The sequence below is a fragment of the Aedes aegypti genome, chromosome 3 (assembly GCF_002204515.2).
Source record: "Aedes aegypti strain LVP_AGWG chromosome 3, AaegL5.0 Primary Assembly, whole genome shotgun sequence".
Lineage (NCBI taxonomy): Eukaryota > Metazoa > Arthropoda > Insecta > Diptera > Culicidae > Aedes > Aedes aegypti.
In genome coordinates this window covers 334,192,738-334,209,761 of record NC_035109.1, presented here as the reverse complement: position 1 = coordinate 334,209,761, position 17,024 = coordinate 334,192,738, and the positions used below count along the sequence as shown (strand labels likewise).

The 17,024-nt window shown below is 38.2% G+C and overlaps 1 protein-coding gene across 1 annotated transcript in view; it reads right to left on the bottom strand.

Annotated features, from left to right (window-relative positions):
- Positions 1–9,729: 9,729 nt before the first annotated feature.
- The window catches only part of LOC5567210 (zinc finger protein sens), a 45,224-nt gene continuing 37,929 nt past the window's right edge, over positions 9,730–17,024 (bottom strand). The window contains exon 6 of the mRNA XM_001651589.2: positions 9,730–11,007. Within this exon, the coding sequence (XP_001651639.2) occupies positions 10,526–11,007 (482 nt within the window). The 3' untranslated portion in view covers positions 9,730–10,525. The remainder of the gene's footprint in view (positions 11,008–17,024) is intronic.

Below are 17,024 nucleotides of genomic sequence, written 5' to 3'. Positions count from 1 at the left end.
CTGCGTAAGTGAAATGAGAGCGCGGATTGATTGGGAAAAGTGTAATGAACTACCGACCGGCCTTTAATCGGCTTCCTTTGGCGGGCAATGTACGGAAATGCTGGAAATTTTTCAGATCAATGAGTTCTTTTGCAATGAAACCGAATAAAAAACGCCTCACTTCGGGTGTGAGTAAAAGGTAAAAGGAATCGTTATGATAGAAATTAAAATTGCTGATATTTTACTAATTAAACTACGAAAACGGCGGCGGCGGCGATCGCGGCAAGTGAACGATTGAAAGAGTTCAATAAAGGGCGAACCGACATCGGTTCGGCGGAAGATCGCAGTTATAGAAAGGATGACAGATGGAGAATGGAGCAATTTTCCTTTGTCTTGCCGCGACGATTTTGATTTTTGGAACATCCGTTTTAACGGCACAAATTATTGAGAACGGAGAAGAGCTTAACTCCAGTCAACATTTTATTTCATATAGCTTTAGTTAGTTTTTCAATGGGTATGAGAATGGATCAAACCATAATTCAAATATCTAAGCAAACATTTGGAAAACCAATGTTCAGTTTTAATTATGTACCTATCCTTTTCCCGTAATGATGCCTATTACGGCTCAAATGCCATTGCAGTGAATGCGCAGCAGTTCAGCGAGACCAAGCTGAGGGTCGTGGGTTCGAATTCCACCGTTCGAGGATCTCTTCGGGTTGGAAAGAATAACTCGCAATAACTTATGCATACCATATTTTGGTATCATACCATAATTAAGTATTTTTCAGTTGTCAATACCTCATTTTGGCATTATAATGGTACTTGGAAAAAAATGTTTAAAACAATTATAAATACTTCATTTAGGTATTCGATAGCTATTGAGGACTGCTGGAGGTATTGAACTGCCACACATACAAAAATGGTCATCCGGTAATGAAAGCTCTTAGTAATATACTACCCACCATAAGTATGGAATCGCATCACCTAGAATTGCAACACCCAGTTGAATATTGCAGCACCCCGAAAAGTTAGGAGATGCTGCGAAATTATAATATTCATGATGCAGTATCTCGAAATCCTTATATCCTGGAAGATTGCGGTTTTCAGCAAAGTTGTCCAGCAGCCTTATGGCGTTTATTAGGTTATTGCGCTACGTGGCACTAGTGTGCATGTGATATGATAATATTCTAATAGACTCTAGCTTATGATCCTGACCATCTTGAATGTTCGTGTCTTTGGCAAAGTTGTTCAGAAAGTTGCAACAATTTGAGAGAGCACTGTTTAGTTGGCAACTTGGACGCTATGTGGCGCTAATGTGCATGTAATTTGGTTATATTCCATACTCTAGCTCATGACCCCAACCTAGAAATTTATTTAAAAACAATTTGGAGAAACACAGTTTGGTATTTGACAATCCTGATATTTGCATATTTTGAAAACAAACGAATATATCATTAGTGTATTATATTATATTCCACCATGCTTCATTTTTTCCCAACTGTACTAACATACTTTCTTCTAAACATTCGTGATTCAAAAATATTTCTATTCGGATATTGTGTTATTACTCTCAAAATGATATTTTTCATATACAGTTGTGTTCAGAATAATAGTAGTGAATACCGATTTTCATACAAAATGTTCAACTTTGGCATGCTGTAACTTTGTTTCCATATGAGCAATCGACATGAAATTTTGACAGTGAACTACAAATTAACTCAAATTTAATATCACAAGATTTGAAAATTTTCACACTACCGGCTAAAAAGTTAAGCACCAGGTGAAATCGCTCAAAATAATAGTTGTTTTTCTTTGCAAATTTTCGTTCAGCAACAATTTTGTAAAAAAAATGAGTTGTTTATATATTCATAGCTTGGGTGGAAACGATGAATAGAGAAAAATTCAAAAAATTAAAATACCGTCGTTGGGGGTGACAATGGGTCAAAAAGGGATATGTGCGATTTATTTTTTGAATAACTATCGCAATTTAACTCCAATAAACTTCAAATTTGGTGTGGAACGAAAAATGACCCAATCTCACCCCATAGAGGGGGTGACATTGGGTCACTGTAATTGAAATAACTTGTTTTTGAGAATATGATTTCAAAACCATTCACAACTGAAGAATATTGATAAAAAACGATGCAAACAAGACAAAAAGATATCTAAGATGTTTCACAAGACCCAGTAAACACACCATCGTATATGAAGGGATATAAGAGTACAAATGTGGAGGTGAGATACGTACATTTTGCATGCAGCCTTATGGCGCATGTACGTATATCGCCTCCACATTTGTACTCTTATGCGCTCTCGTATACGACTTTGTGTTTACAGGGGAATGATAAACCCACTTAAAAATTGAAAACCTATGAGAAAAAATATGTAAACCCAACATTTAGCGTCAAGTTTACATGAATGTTCTTGGTGTTTCCCTCAAATTGTCTTTAAAGTCTCATCCCCTTGCTATAAAGCTCATTCAGTTGCCCCAAAGGTGAAACTGAAACAGTGATTATTTTAAACCTTCGCAAATAGTTAAATTTCGGTGCGACATTCTACGATCAATAAATTTCAGGCAGAAGTTGACTTCATAATCCCAGTATTTCAGCGATCCAACTCATTTGTACTTCCGTGAGATGTTTCTATAATATGAAAACACTGATAAATAATCAAATTTAGAAAAAAAAACACCCTTTTGATAAAAATTTACGATGTTGCTGCGCACGAAACACAGTTGCTGGTTTGCGAAGTTGTTAAAATGCGTTCTATTGTTATTCAATGCACGGAATACTCAAGTAGACTTGTTTGATGTTTCAGAGATGCTGTGTTTAGAAAGAATAAACACATCTTAATGAAAATAAAAAGAACACCCGGCACCGTAAAATGTCAAAAAAGTGGACTTGGAATTTCATTTACTATCGTTCTTGCTTGACCCAATCTCACCCCCATTTTCAATGTTTTAGACATCGTACCGAAAAAAATGATTTTTTTTGTGGGAAAATTAAACAGATTCCGGAAAATACCTGTGATGTGTAATGAAAAGACTTTCAACATTCTACTAATACAACGATAGAGGCTAGAGTACATGCGTGATACTTTCTACAGGAGAAATTTAATGTTGTAAATTTTATCTAGTTTCAACATGCAAGTTTATTGATGTAGTAAACAAAAACTACTATTTCTAAAAATGCATATTGTTATGAATTACGTGTAATAATATGTTCCCTAACATATGAATTATTAATTTTAGTAATATCAGCGTTATTAGCTGAAATATTTCACAAAACATATTTTTCCGTTTTGACCCAATCTCACCCCCTAGACCCATTGTCACCCCCATCGACGGTACACCAGATATTTAAATTATTAAAACTACTATTATTTTGAGCGATTTCACCTGGTGCTTAACTTTTTAGCCGGTAGTGTGAAAATTTTCAAATCTTGTGATATTAAATTTGAGTATATTTGTAGTTCACTGTCAAAATTTCATGTCAATTGCTCATATGGAAACAAAGTTACAGCATGCCAAAGTTGAGCATTTTGTATGAAAATCGGCTTTCACTACTATTATTCTGAACACAACTGTATATCAGGATATATCCTGTGGTGCTCATAGCAAAATTGCTAACAAAACAGTGCTGTCTCAAATTGTTTTCAAGCTTTTAAAAAACTTTGCTGAGTTAGAGCTTTCTAGAACATGAACAAATCACATGCACAGTAGTGCCACTTAGCGGCAGAATTGCTAACTAAACAGTGCTTTCTCAAATTGCTTTCAAGTTTCTTAGCAACTTTGCTGAAGACGCGTACCACAAACAAACAGACGTCACACTCTCATTGATGTCCATCGACCTTTTATACGGCTGATTCAAATATATGGTAGGTGGTCAATCCACCACCCGCAGCGCTCGCATCGTTCTGTTTGACGTTTTCACACTACCGCCATCTTTTTGCCTGTCGGTCAAACACGCTAATTTTAGCATTGGGCGTACATGTCCTCGTGACTATGATTTTGATCGAGATTTGTTCTAAGTGTTATGTCTGTTAGTCTGAGCGCTTTCTTTCTAGGTGGTCAGGGTCATGAACTAGAGTATAATTAATTTGGCTATGTTACATGGATACTAGTGCCACGTAGTGGCAAAATTACGCATTCAAAATTTCACCAAATAAACGCCATCTTTGCCGAAGACCGCAACTTTGTAGAAAGTAAGGATTCCGAGACATTACATCAGGCCTGCCCAACCTTTTCATATCGCGGGCCAAATTTCAGATTCAATATTGTTTGGCGGGCCGATCATTTTTTTGGCCGGCGATTTCAATATTTTTCTTAAAATATAATGGAAGTTGTACAAATTCATTTTGGAGGAATTGACAATGTATATTTGATTCTCTAATAATCTTGCAGAAGATTCTGTGCAAAACTGTGCTCAAGACTTCATCAGGATTTCTTCAAAAGCTCAACCCGAACGCAGTAAATAAATTGTCAAGGGTTTCATAAAAAAAATTCACAGAATTCAGTCAAACATTTTCATAGGATTTTTTCAGTATTATTTGAAAGTCATAAAGTTCAGATTTTCTCGAGAATTCTGCGCAGTTTCCTAGAACAATTGTCCGATTCCTTCAGAATCCCAATAAGACCCATTAGGGATCATCCAAAAATGACGTCCATCATTAGGGTGAGGGGGATTCAGGAGTCTGTGCCAAATTTCAAGGCCTTATCATTCAGTAAGATTATGTGTGGCCTATTGTCGACAATGTTTGCAAGAACTTCAAATGAATTCGATGTTCTTTATTTAACAGCGATTTTTTGGAGAGATTTCTTTTACTTTGTCCTAATAAATAAGGTAGTTTTTTCAAAAGTCATGTGATTTAGGAGGATTAAGAATAATGTAAAAAAGTTCAAAATGAAAGAGCTTATACTTAGTTAAAAAATCTAAAGTGTTAATAATAATCCTTGAAATGTTCAAAAATCAAGATAGTAGAGCAGCTAATGGGCAACATATGAAAAGGGTCTTCAAGCTCTTCGCGGGCCACATAAAATGAAGCCGTAGGCCGGATGTGGCCCAAGGGCCGTATGTTGGGCAGGCCTGCATTACATCATAAATATTATTGTTTTTAGGTGATGCTAAACTTTTTGGGGGGGTGCTGCAATATTCAAATGGGGTGTTGCAATACTAGGTGATGCGATTCCATACTTACGGTGGGTAATGTAACTGTGAGAGTGCACATAAAATATTGGCGGTAATTTTGCCAAAGATGTAAAAAATTACCGGTAATTTTTTACCAAATTTAAATCTTGGAGGAAATTTTAGCACTACCTTCACAATTTCCGACTTTCAGGAATTAGAAACTATAGGTAGGATAGGATCCTGATTTTTTTTTTAAATCTCCTAGAATATACTTTTTTTTAGATTCTTTGAAATGTTGCTTTAAGGATTATGAAAAGATTTTTTATACGAAAATGCTCTAGAAAGCGTCGTGCGAAAGAAGGAAACACAACAATATTTTAGAGCAAGTAGAAACCATTGATGGACATCGGAACAACTAAAGTTAAGTGATTATTTATAATATTTTCTTTGGAGCTGAATGGCTTCAGGATAATTGAAACGTCTTTAATGGAATTAGAAAAAAAAAATCTCCTTCAGAATTTTCTTTTAAAATAATCATTTCAAGGATACAGTTAACTCTCCCTTACTCGATATTCTGTATCTCGATATCGAGCAAGAGAACCATAGTAAAAGTTGGTTTTCATTGCTAACTCGATGGTCCCTTGGATCGCAGTTGCACTGGTTTTGTGTTCTGTAACTCGATGCCTCCCTAACTCGATGGTCCCTTCAATATCGAGTAAGGGAGAGTTGACTGTAATTCCATTTTTGACTCCTGGATTCTCCAGATTCTGCTAGAAATCCTAAAGAAATCCCGCCCTGGAATAACGCAAGAATCATTTCCAGATTATGAATTCTGCCAATAATTCACACTTAAAAATATAAAAGATTACGGTGAAATTTCACAGTAATCTCAACAGCTAAAGGTTCGGTGAAAATCACCGAACAATCTGCAAATTGTTTGAACACAATCATAAAGAAAAACCACTAAATGGCTAGACCGGGAATCGAACTCCCGACCTATCGATCAGGAAGCAGACTTGCTACCACTAAGCCAACTTTCACTGCTTATAAGTGGTGTGCAAAAACTGAAACAAAAGGAAGCCAGAGCGGCTTCCACACGATTTCACAGAATTTCGGTGAAAATAATACTGTTACCGAACTTTTCGTTAGTATTTCACAGGTTTACAGTAAAATTGCTTATTTCATGGATTTCTTCCGGTAAAATAGTAGATTTCACGGATTTTCTCCGGTAAAATAGTTTATTTCACGGATAGAGTTTTCAAATTTCCCGGGATTTGATTTCCCGGGAAACGGGAAATAAATTTGCCATTTCCCGGGAAATCCCGGGATCCCGGGATTCAACAATCAAAAAATCATGGATGAGTTGACTCACCTTTTTGACTCATCATCTCGTATTTCCACAATTTACTCACACACGGCAATAATTTCTTGTTAGTCTGGTAAAATTATATTAATCCTTTCTAACGTAAATAACAACATTCGGGTTTCACGAGTTTTTGATGGGTTTTGCGACTGAATCATTTTTAACGGTTTGAGTTGATTGAGTGATTTTGCATCAAAATCTCAAGCGTGAAATTTGCTAAGCAGATCTCTAATGAGTTTGCTCTCACGGGAGAGCGTATTGATTGAGATTTGAGTGTGAGTTTATCAACACTGCTTCCCAAGACCCCTAATGTTCCTAGAAATAATTTCTGGCTACGCCACTGCATTATATAAATAAAACAACGAAAAAAGAATAATATTTAAGTTCTTTTAATGCAGATCTTAATTTTTCTTCTAGTGATTCGATTTTTAGGAAGATTCGATTATCCGGAGTGATAAAAAACGATACAACGGATAATCGAGTCCGACCTGCACCAACATTAAATCAAATCTTTCAAGCACTAGAATAAAAACCAACTAGAGGCTAACGATGGAAAATGTGATGGTTAAATCCATGAAAACTTTATGAGCGTACTTAATTCATGGATGATCCCTCGAAAAATCCTGTATATTGTATAGCATATAATCTATTTTGAAAAAAAAAAAACATATCGTCAAAGAGCTATCCATTTCATCAACAACTACTTGATTACAAAAAAAAATACAAATCAATATCGAATTATTACTAGTGATCTAGTAAGGTCATTGGTTAGAATGATATGAAAAGTAAATTATACGACAATTTAGGTTGGAAAATGGATGGTCAATCCTTTTTAAATAGAAATACCCGGAAAATACAGAAATCAGGGGCCCAGATAGCCGTAGCGGTAAACGCGCAGCTATTCAGCAAGACCAAGCTGAGGGTCGTGGGTTCAAATCCCACCGGTCGAGGATCTTTTCGGGTTGGAAATTTTCTCGACTTCCCAGGGCATAGAGTATCTTCGTACCTGCCACACGATATACGCATGCAAAAATGGTCATTGGCATAGTAAGCTCTCAGTAAATAACTGTGGAAGTGCTCATAAGAACACTGAGAAGCAGGCTCTGTCCCAGTGGGGACGTAACGCCAGAAAAGAAGAAGAAGAAGAAGAACAGAAATCTCGGGAAATACGGGAATCCCGGGAAACAGGAAATCATTTCCCGGGAAACGGGAATCCCGGGAAATCACATTTCCCGGGAAATGTTCCCGGAATTGAAAACTCTATTCACGGATTTTGTCGGTAAAATAGATAAATAGTAAATTTCACAAGGAAATCTGTATTATTTTGATGTTTCCAGTTCAAATTCAGTGATTTATTTCACAGGATACTGCGATTTATTTTAATTGTGTTAATGAAACTATTTTTTCATAAACGTAGCAAGGAAAATCCTCACATATTTCTTAATGAATTTCCTTATAAATCCCTTCCTAGTTATTTTGCGAAATGTTTCTCCACAGATTCCTTTACCACTATTTATGCTAATTTCGGAAGCCTGCAGTTTTTCAACAAATTTTCTCTGATGATTCGAATACAAAAGACGTTCCAAAAATACTTTTCGTAGACAATTCTTTTAAATTATTTTCCGTGGATTTGAAGTAGAATTTACAGAAATGAAAATTTATTTTCGGGGATGAACCAGCCTCGGGCTGAATTACCCCGTAATAAAGAGTCAATCAATCAAGATTTTTCTTGCTAGGTCAGTGGTGATTTAGATTGTCGTTGCTAGGAGTCCTTTGATTGCTTTGTGTTACCGCATTTGGAGGATGTTTAGACAAAATTTGCACCTCAAATTCAAACAGCAATACATTCCGGAATCAATTTGTGGATTAAAAGTAGACCTAGAAGGACAAATCTCACAATTCATGTTGCGGAATCAAAATCTTCATTCGGAAGTTAAGTGTTTTGGAGACTCGATAACGCAAAAGAATCATACAGAAGGATTTATTTTACATGCTTTTTGACGAGTTATACTTTACGGAGGCCTTAAGTGTCCGTAATATAAATCAAAATGGTAACATAGAATGTATAGCAGCTTTTAGCGTGACGAACTAATGACCGCCCACTCCTAGCAATACTTGGATCATTTTGATGAAAATTTTTGCTTGACAGCAGTCTGGCTGCTTGTTGATATCTTGTTCGAACCCCCCAGGCTCAACCATCTTAAAATAAAGATCAAATTAGAAGTACAACAGAGTATTCGGTATTTTCAACGCAGGCCGCCATTATCCACACCTCTATGGACCACATCTACAGCCATGTAGATCCTGATCCATTTGAATTCTGCTAGGAGTGATTTATTCGCGCTTCAATACGAAACGCTACATGCATTCCTTACTTTCATCATGAAAGACTATGGGTCATTTTAGAAGTTATGAAGTAATCTTAGGTTAGGCAACGTGGTGTTTCGGATCGATAGCATAGAAGATATGTGACATTTTTTTCAAAAGTTTATTGTTTGATAGGTTTGTTATCCCATACACATTTCTACATTGTATTGAAAATATACAACGGTTATCTTCTTAGATCTAAATGAAACATCTAAATACTATACTTCTAAGGAGAACCATTTTATCCTACATTTGAAACTTAATCTTGACTAATTGAACTTTAACTATAAAATTGAAAAATTAAGAAACCTATTAACATAAATTACTACAAACTATTGAGCTAACAAAGTTGTACACCTTAGATTACACCTTCATGAACATGTAAAACTTATCGATTAGTTTAATATTTGGATGATCATCATTTCAGCTGATTTGCTTCCGCCTCGTGTCTCACTTACTAAAACACTAAATAACAAATTTCGAATTACGAACAAAGATCCCGAAACGGTGGTGTGATAAGCACAAACGAAAACCAATTGGCCGGAAAAAAGTACGACTAAATAAGAAATCTGGACAGATTTGCGAGTACGTTCGAACAAAATAAAGGCGTAAATCCGGAATAAGGGAACATAAAAAAACACAGTCTTAAAAGAAAAGCAAGCATTTGACACAGTGTACAAGATTACAAAAGTGCTTTCGATTGTCGTCGGCTGTCGCGTTTACAAAATAGAGTCTTTGGTTCGGTAGCTGTTTAATGAATAAAAGTGTGCGAACTCCTCTATCCATGACTAAGTGCTGCTGCGATGCTATTCGCGCACCGGAAGGTTCTTTGAACTGATGATTAGGTTTAAAAAAATGTTAGTTAGTGCAGTTGGTTTCTACAGTGCGTGTTGTTTTAGGAAGAAGAACCTTCCGGCACAGTCTTCTACATTTTCGGTAACAAAAGCGCCTCTCGTTTCCCTAGGGGAACTCCTTCGGAAGGTGTTCCCGGATTGATTTTTTCTCGTATTACTATCATACAAACAAGACTAGACATTATGTAAATATGTACGCGAATGTGGGTCCGGAAATATGGATTCTTTCTAAATAATAATTATATACAGGCGTGTTGAATTTGGTGTTGCAAGCTTCGCTTTTTTCAGAGCCGAGCCAAAAAAGAATTTCTTCCCAGAATGGGTCGAAATCAATTAGCTTTGGTTTGCCTAGATCAGAAAAATTAACTAACTAAACCTAAGGATGCGTGATTAACTTAACCAGTACGTCTATAACTCGGTTGACCAGTACGACTACAATGTACAAATTAGCTTAAGTTAGATGCGGATTTTTTAAATGCGTTTTTTATTGTTAGGATGCGATCTGCTCTTCGGTCTCGCTTCGGTGTTGCGAACAAGGTTAGTGGAAGAAGGAAAGAACAAAGCAAAGGCCGAATAAAGCAGAAACATCATCTGACGCGTGTTCCGAAGACACAGTAGGCGAGTGCGAAGAAGAAGCGCCCAAATTGAGCAACATCTGTTGTTGTCAGAATTTGTATCTCTTTTTTCTGTCTTTTTCAAAAAAAAAAAAAAAGTCGTCATTAGGTCGAGGGTTTGTGAATCGGGCTGAGTGTGTTTCGTAAAAGGTAAGTAGGTTTAGGTATGAAAATAAACTAAATCGGCGTCATCGGCGGGAGCTGGGCCCAGCCTGGCTTAAATCATGAGCAACTGCTGCTAACTTCCATTTTAATGTCCGCGTGGTGATTGTGATTACGATGATGAGCACCAGCAGAAGCGTGGTGGTGGTGGTGGTTTTGGTTATGATGGAAGCCTGCAGCGGCTGCCGCAGCTACAGCCGCTGCAGCAACGGCTGCCATAGCTGCCGATTGATGGTTCGGTGGCGAGCTACGATGCAGATCGGGACTGGAGGGGCTGCCGCCAGCACCCACAATGGAGATATTCGGCGATTTGTAGTCATCGTTTGTAGGAAGGGTGCTGCCATTAGGAGGGGAACCGCTTCCAACTATTTCACCGTGTTGGCCCTCGCGATGACGACGCAGATCCACTTTCCGCTGGAAGGCCTTATCGCACAGCCCGCATGAAAACGGCTTGTAACCGGAGTGCTTGCGCATGTGTGTGATGAGATTGGAACTTTGGCTGAACGCTTTGAGGCAGACGACACATTTGTGCGGTTTTTCACCTGGAATTGTAGAAGATACGGAAGAGCAAGTTTAGTGAAAATCTTCATGGATGATACAAGAAGTGCTACAAAACTGTCAATTTGTCAATCTGTCAACTGTCATAATGTGTTCAAAATTAAGTGCTTAGCTTAGCTTAGCTTAGACTGACTACACATATCAATGGTTGCTATTCCGTGATTGACCGAAGTCAGTGAAAATGCACAAAGAATCAACTAGAAGTTTGACTGGGATTGGCCATAATCTTCTTCAGTGTGCATAATTCAGTGCCTCTATTTATACAGGGTCAATAACGGCGCCGGCCACGTCCTTGCAGTCAGGTGGGATTGAGGGAAGGAATGTTAGTGTGTAACCTTTGCTATTTGGAGACCGTGTTTGCCTCTGCATCTCCACAAAGGTTACTGGGAGGGATGTTTGTTAATGGGGAGGATCGTTGGGTCACAGGATTCACTTTGATAAGCAATTAGACCATGATAAATAATTATTTGTGAGATATAAACATGATTATGCCGACACTTGGGGTGACGAACCATTCAAAGTTCGCTGAACAAATACCTAAATGAAACATTCCTAACACTCCTATTCTTATGCCGACACTTACAGTGACGAACCATCCAAAGTTTGTTGAATAAAGTGAACCTTTCGGAAGTCTACACTTGTAGTGTCCAACCATTCAAAGTTTTTTTTATTACAAAAATAAAGGTAAAAAGAAAGGGGTGTTTTGCATAGCATAGCATAGCATAGCATAAACTGACTGTACATGTCAATGGTTGCTACTCCGTGATTGATCGGAACTGGTAAGAATTGCACTACGATCCAAATGAATAAGGGATGGGAGTTTCCGCTTACTCTCGAAGTGCAATTTTAGCAGATCTAATATTATTGATCAATAACGGCGCCGGCCAAGTCCTTACAGTCAGTTGGGATGGGGAAGGAATGTTAGGGTGTAATGATTGTTGCTTCTAGAGACCGAGAATACCTCTGCATCTCCACAATCACCACGGGAAGGGTGTTTATTAGTGAGGAAGGAAAAGATCTGGGAGTCACCTCTGGTCGGTGATGCGATCCATGGACAAGGGGGAAATATACGACTTGTATTTAAAGCTAGTTTTGTATTTTTGTCTCGAGAAGTTTTTGGAAAAATTACGTCAACATCTATAATGTCGAACAATTCAAAAGACGTTTTTATTAATGACGAAAACTGAAAATTACATGTATATATTTTAACTTATATGAAACAGGAATAATGCCGACACTTGTAGTGACGAACCATACATAGTTTGTTTGAAAATTACATATGAGTATTACTGTGCATTTTGTCTCGATATGGTAGAAGTTTTAGAAAATACGTCAACATTCACAATGTCGAACAATTCAAAGGATAATTTTTAATAATGTCAAAAAGAGAAAAATATATGTATATTCAAATTGTATAAGAAAAAAGCATAATGCCGACACCTATAGTGACAAACCATACAAAGTTTGTTTTAATATTACATAAAAGTTACGCTTTCAAGAAAATATGTGTTATCATAAGCATGAAACGAACTCACCAGTTGGCCATCCATTCTCGACTGAACACAAAACTGACACTGACAGCAAAACTTCTTGGCGTCCCGAAAATAAACCGTCTTGCTTGGGCCTTCCCAAATACGTACCCAGCAAGACGCTCCAAAACAAAGGGAAAAAAAAAAAAAAATCTCCGGCGACGAAAACACGCGCGAAACCGTCAACAAACTCTATCGGACGACGCAAAACCGAACCGTCCTGCTTGGGCTTCTCGAAGCACTACCCAGCAAGACGCTCCAAAACAGGGGGAAAAAATTCTCCGGCAACGAAAACGCGCGAATCCGTCAGCTAAATCAATCGGACGACGCAAAACCGAACTGTCCTGCTTGGGCTTCACAAAGCACTACCCAGCAAGACGCTCCAAAACAGGGGGAAAAAATTCTCCGGCAACGAAAACGCGCGAATCCGTCAGCTAAATCAATCGGACGACGCAAAACCGAACTGTCCTGCTTGGGCTTCACAAAGCACTACCCAGCAAGACGCTCCAAAACAGGGGGAAAAAAATTCTCCGGCAACGAAAACGCGCGAATCCGTCAGCTAAATCAATCGGACGACGCAAAACCGAACTGTCCTGCTTGGGCTTCACAAAGCACTACCCAGCAAGACGCTCCAAAACAGGGGGAAAAAAATTCTCCGGCAACGAAAACGCGCGAATCCGTCAGCTAAATCAATCGGACGACGCAAAACCGAACTGTCCTGCTTGGGCTTCTCGAAGCACTACCCAGCAAGACGCTCCAAAACAGGGGGAAAAAATTCTCCGGCAACGAAAACGCGCGAATCCGTCAGCTAAATCAATCGGACGACGCAAAACCGAACTGTCCTGCTTGGGCTTCTCGAAGCACTCTATAATGTGTTCAAAATTAAGTGCTTTTAAAAACTTTAATATATAACAATATTCTTCCGTTGGATCGAAAATGACCACGATTTCCGTCGCAAAACAACTTCGTGTGCGGTAAACCTCGGCAGCTCCAAATACAAGCGCCAGTTGAACAGTTTACAGCCGACACGACATCCAACCATTCGGCGCAGTTAATCCACTACCACCGGTGGAACAATTCCTACTCGAAACCAGTGGCAGTCCCGTTGTTTGCTGTTGTTACCGCTAACCATTTAACAACCGATATCCTTATTTGGCACAATCGAGTTCCTTTGTATCACCGACGAACCGCCCGACCGATCGGCCGAAAACAACGGCGGCGACGACGACTACAACGATTCGATCCTGCTGACACAGATATAAATTTCAAACACTGACTGCGCCAGCGAAGACAGCCACGGTGGAGCTCGGGGGTTTTATTCTGTGGGACACCTGAAAATTGTTTTTCTCCGGAGAGAAATTATTCGAGGACTGGGCAGGGGGTTGCAGGAAAATTTATTAATCTAAGATAAGCTGCGAATGGGCATTGAAAGTGAAACCAACGGGCGGTTCTTGCTTCTAGTGATCCGGAGAATAGCGTTTACCTGAGTCGTCGATTTTGTTAGCTGTGTCGAGCAGAAATTCGCTCGAATCGACTGATTACAAATTATGCAAGTCAAGTCCGATGACTGCATGCTACTACTCGACTTGACTGCTCGACATTCAACTGCAACTTTTGCGGAATGGAGACTGATCATTACTAGAAAAAAATGAATCTATTTTATCAAATTAAAGCTTTTTTGCTCCACATGAACAGGTTGAAGGGAATTTAATTCTCTCTGGTGATGGTGAAATTTTTCGGGGATCATTGGAAATGAGATTGTTCCGTCCTCTTTACGTGTTAGTTTAGATAACTTTGGAGAACACTCCTGAATACAGTAAAAAATAAGCTCGATGATTTCAATAGTGTTGCTTTTGTATTTGTATTGCTGTTTAATCTTGATAAATGATGCATGTTTGGATTAAAATTAAAAAAAAATCAAAATAAAATTTTACGCCATAATTAGATTTGTACCTTCAATCTTTGGAGTGCAAGTCTTGTATCTTACCTCCACACCAACTCGCATCTGTTAGAAAAAGCAGAATTAATATTAATTACTTGCTATACCAAGCTGCAAAAGATTTCATACATGATGTTCAAAATCAACGACTTTCGACTGCTAAAGACAGTAGAGCTAATACAAAGTTTAAACTCTTCAAATCAAGATGATCCATTCATCGGTAAAACGTGCTGATATTTTTTTTGTTTCTGTGAAACTAAAAGATTTGTGCAGGAGCTTGATTCAATTTTCAATTTCAGATTTCAGATCATTAAAAGAACTTGAATAGATTTCAAATCATTGAAAGCACTTGAAATTGAGATCCAAACTTGACCAATTTATATGGAATACGGCCAATGTGAACGTTATTTTGTCCAGTACTACTAACCAGAACAACAAACCATCAACTTCGTTCTGAAAAACTATTCGTCTGTCTAAATTCGAATGGGTCAACCGCGAAAGTTGAGTTTTACCATTCGCAGGGGAAATAACCATCGAAACGTTAAAATTTGAACAAAATTTGAACGAATCGAAAAAAAAAATTTATTTAATGATCTATAAACATCATTTATTCACCGTTTTCATTCCTAGAAAATTTATTCAGAAATTCCTGAGACGTTGAAGAACTTGTACCAAAATATATATATCAGACTTTTGAGGAACATTTTCAATACAAATTTTGACGTCTATTTAGAATTTTTACTGTAAAGTACATTTTAAAACTATTGATGATGTTAGATTACCAATGAAAATGTGTAGATTTAAGTATTATACATTGTAATTCTGCACTAATTGCATATATTTTGACAGATACGCACATTACGACCACCACTTACAGTAATGGAAATGTTAGCAGGACAAAGCACCTCATGAGTGCTCGGGAGAACATACCAAAGGAAATAGCGAAAAATTTGCGAACATTTACTTGTGGGTATTCGAATAAGGTGTGATATATTACGGTTTTGATAGTCTAATCAATTGTATATCCATCAAGTCGACAGTGAACTATCAGTTTGTAGTCAAAACCCATTGAAAATCAGAAATCTCGAAGGGTAAACAGTTTTTTTAATAGCGCAATTGATTCTGAACAGCTCCCATCATGTTCACTAATCACGTTAGTTTCGTTTACTCGTTATTACGACAGATGCGAGTAAATCAGAACTCTGATGATCGCGAGCATTTTTTTTTGTGGTTCAACAGACATGTTTGCCCATTTTCATCACTACTTGCAGTCTTATTAAGTATCAAGTAGTCTCCTAATTCTTCTTTAAGGCATTATGTCTACACAGAGCCTTCTGTTCAGCTTAGTGTTCAATGAGTACTTCAGCAATCATTAACTGAGAGCTTTCTTTGCACAAGTTGCCATTTTCGCATGCGTATATCGTGTGGCTGGTACGATGATACTCTATAGCCAGGGATGTCAAAACAAAAATTCCATTACGAAAAACCTGAACTCACCGGGAATCAAACCCAGACACATTCGGTATGACTTTGCTTTGTAGCCGTGGACTCTAACCACTAGTCTGAAGAAAACCTGCACCCCTTCCTTTATTTACGCCAATGCAGCCAAGGCATCCAATTTGATTGCCTCAATATGGAAGGGTTCAAATACAGTGATACCTCCATGAGTCGATGTTCCATGACTCGATATCGACTCATGGAACCATACTAAAAACATAATTTCATGGTTACTATGATGGTCCCTACAAGCAGCTTTCCAAAGGATTGCTGTTCCATGACTCGATGTTTCCATGAGTCGATGGTCCCTTCAATATCGACTCATGGAGGTTTCACTGTATACAATTTTCAATATCTCACAATCAACTTCAATTTTATGAAAAATGCTTAGATTATCATAAATTGGTCAGCCGAATTCAAACAAATTTATTACCCCATTTCCCGATGGCAAAGAATGAAAATTAAACTCCTAAAAAAAGACAATTAGGCCAGCACCATTCCTCGTTGATTTGATGTTTATTCTGGATTTGCGTGTCAAGGATTCCTTTCGTCCCTCGAATCTAATCGGAAAGTGTCTCATCATTTTCCCCCTTCGATGTCGTCCACATTAGGGACGTTTCGTTGTCATTTCGACCTCAGCCCCCTGAGACGGTTAGAAGCAAAAGATTGTGGCGCAGCTGATGTGCACGTCAAGTGACAATAACAATCACAAACCGAACGGAATGAAAAGGGGTGATTCTCCACTCCGGGCTCATAAACTAAATCGAGGGATTCAATTAAGCACTTAATTATTTATGATGATGGCGATTCGCTCGGCTGTGGCTCAAGGGGTGGCGCAATGATACAACAAGGTCGAGGCAGTCGGATCGATCAAAGCAATCCAAAAAATATTTCGGAGATGATTTGAACAGGTCGTCGCGAGCGTCTACGAAGTCTTAGCTTGCTTTGCCCCGTTTGATGAGGTAAAATATTTGTCTGGATTTGATCAGCCTACTGCGCGACCCCACCAGAGGGAGTACAAAGGAACCGATTGTTT